This window comes from Nanorana parkeri, unplaced genomic scaffold (genome assembly GCF_000935625.1).
Source record: "Nanorana parkeri isolate BGI_ZX_2015 unplaced genomic scaffold, ASM93562v1 scaffold3370, whole genome shotgun sequence".
In the NCBI taxonomy this organism is placed as follows: domain Eukaryota; kingdom Metazoa; phylum Chordata; class Amphibia; order Anura; family Dicroglossidae; genus Nanorana; species Nanorana parkeri.
Window position 1 is genome coordinate 52688 of NW_017309638.1, and position 1065 is coordinate 53752.

Consider the following 1065-nt stretch of genomic DNA (forward strand, 5'->3'; position numbering starts at 1 on the left):
GACCCGGGACACCCCCAGAAGCAGGGACAACCCCCAGACCACCATCCCACCCAGGAGCAGAGACCCGGGACACCCCCCCCAGACCTCTACCCTTTTGCAGACACTCCCCACATCACTGGCAGGTCAGCATGACTTCATTCCTGTCCGGGGTGGAGGAGCTCTGCCTGGGGCCACCATGGGATCCCAGAGCCTCCACCCCTCATCTGTAATGTGATGGGTGCTGTACCCAACCAGAGCAACACAACAGGTTCCATTTAATGCCCCCTCCCCCCCGGGATTGAGAAACCTCCACAAGTCGGAGCTCACACAGGGATCCCATGTGACTGTGCTGGACCAATCACCACCCACCAGAGCGGTCACCTGCTCCTCCATACCTGTAAGTACTAAACATGTCACCTGACTCCGGGGGAGGGGAAAACAAGAGAACCCACCTGGGAGCTACCACCACCGGATGACCAATGCACCTTTATTACCCAAGGAAGCCTCTTCTGTGCTCCTCTCTGATATAGAGTCACCATATGTGCTATATGATCACCCTACTGGGCTCTGAGGTCATCATCCCCATCCTCGCTCTTCTTCCCTACTGTGTACATTGTCATCCTCATCCTACCGATGGCCCCAGCACTTCATGTAATGGTTCCCGCACATTGCACTCGTCTTAGCCCCATTGTCATCTCCATCCTTAATGTTATTCTTGCCCCCTCACCCATCATCTCCATCCTTCACTATCATCCCTATCCCCGTCCTCCCTCCCTCTGCACACACGCACCCACTTCCCCGGACACGGGCCGGTTCCGGCCGATCACGGTGCCGGTGAAGCGGCTCCCGTCCTCCAGGATCAGTTCCGCCATCTCCGCAGCCATGTGTGTCACAGCTGGCCACGTGCTGCACCGGGGGGCGGGGAATGAGCACTTGGGCGGGGACTTTGGGAGGCGGGGATACAGGTGCAGCGGAACGAGGGAGGAGCGAGGACTCCAGGAGGCGGGGATAAGGATGGAGGAAGATTGAGAGATGGGCGGGGACTCCTAGAGGCGGGGAATAACTCTTTAAAGGGGCGGGGTCAGT

General features: G+C 58.5%; 1 protein-coding gene across 1 annotated transcript in view; it reads right to left on the reverse strand.

Moving 5' to 3' along the window:
- CAD (carbamoyl-phosphate synthetase 2, aspartate transcarbamylase, and dihydroorotase) overlaps window positions 1-922 on the reverse strand; it is a 37576-nt gene extending 36654 nt beyond the window's left edge. The window contains 1 exon segment of the mRNA XM_018574923.1: window positions 770-922. Coding sequence (XP_018430425.1) covers window positions 770-863 — 94 coding nt within the window. The 5' untranslated portion in view covers window positions 864-922.
- Between the last annotated feature and the right edge of the window lie 143 nt (window positions 923-1065).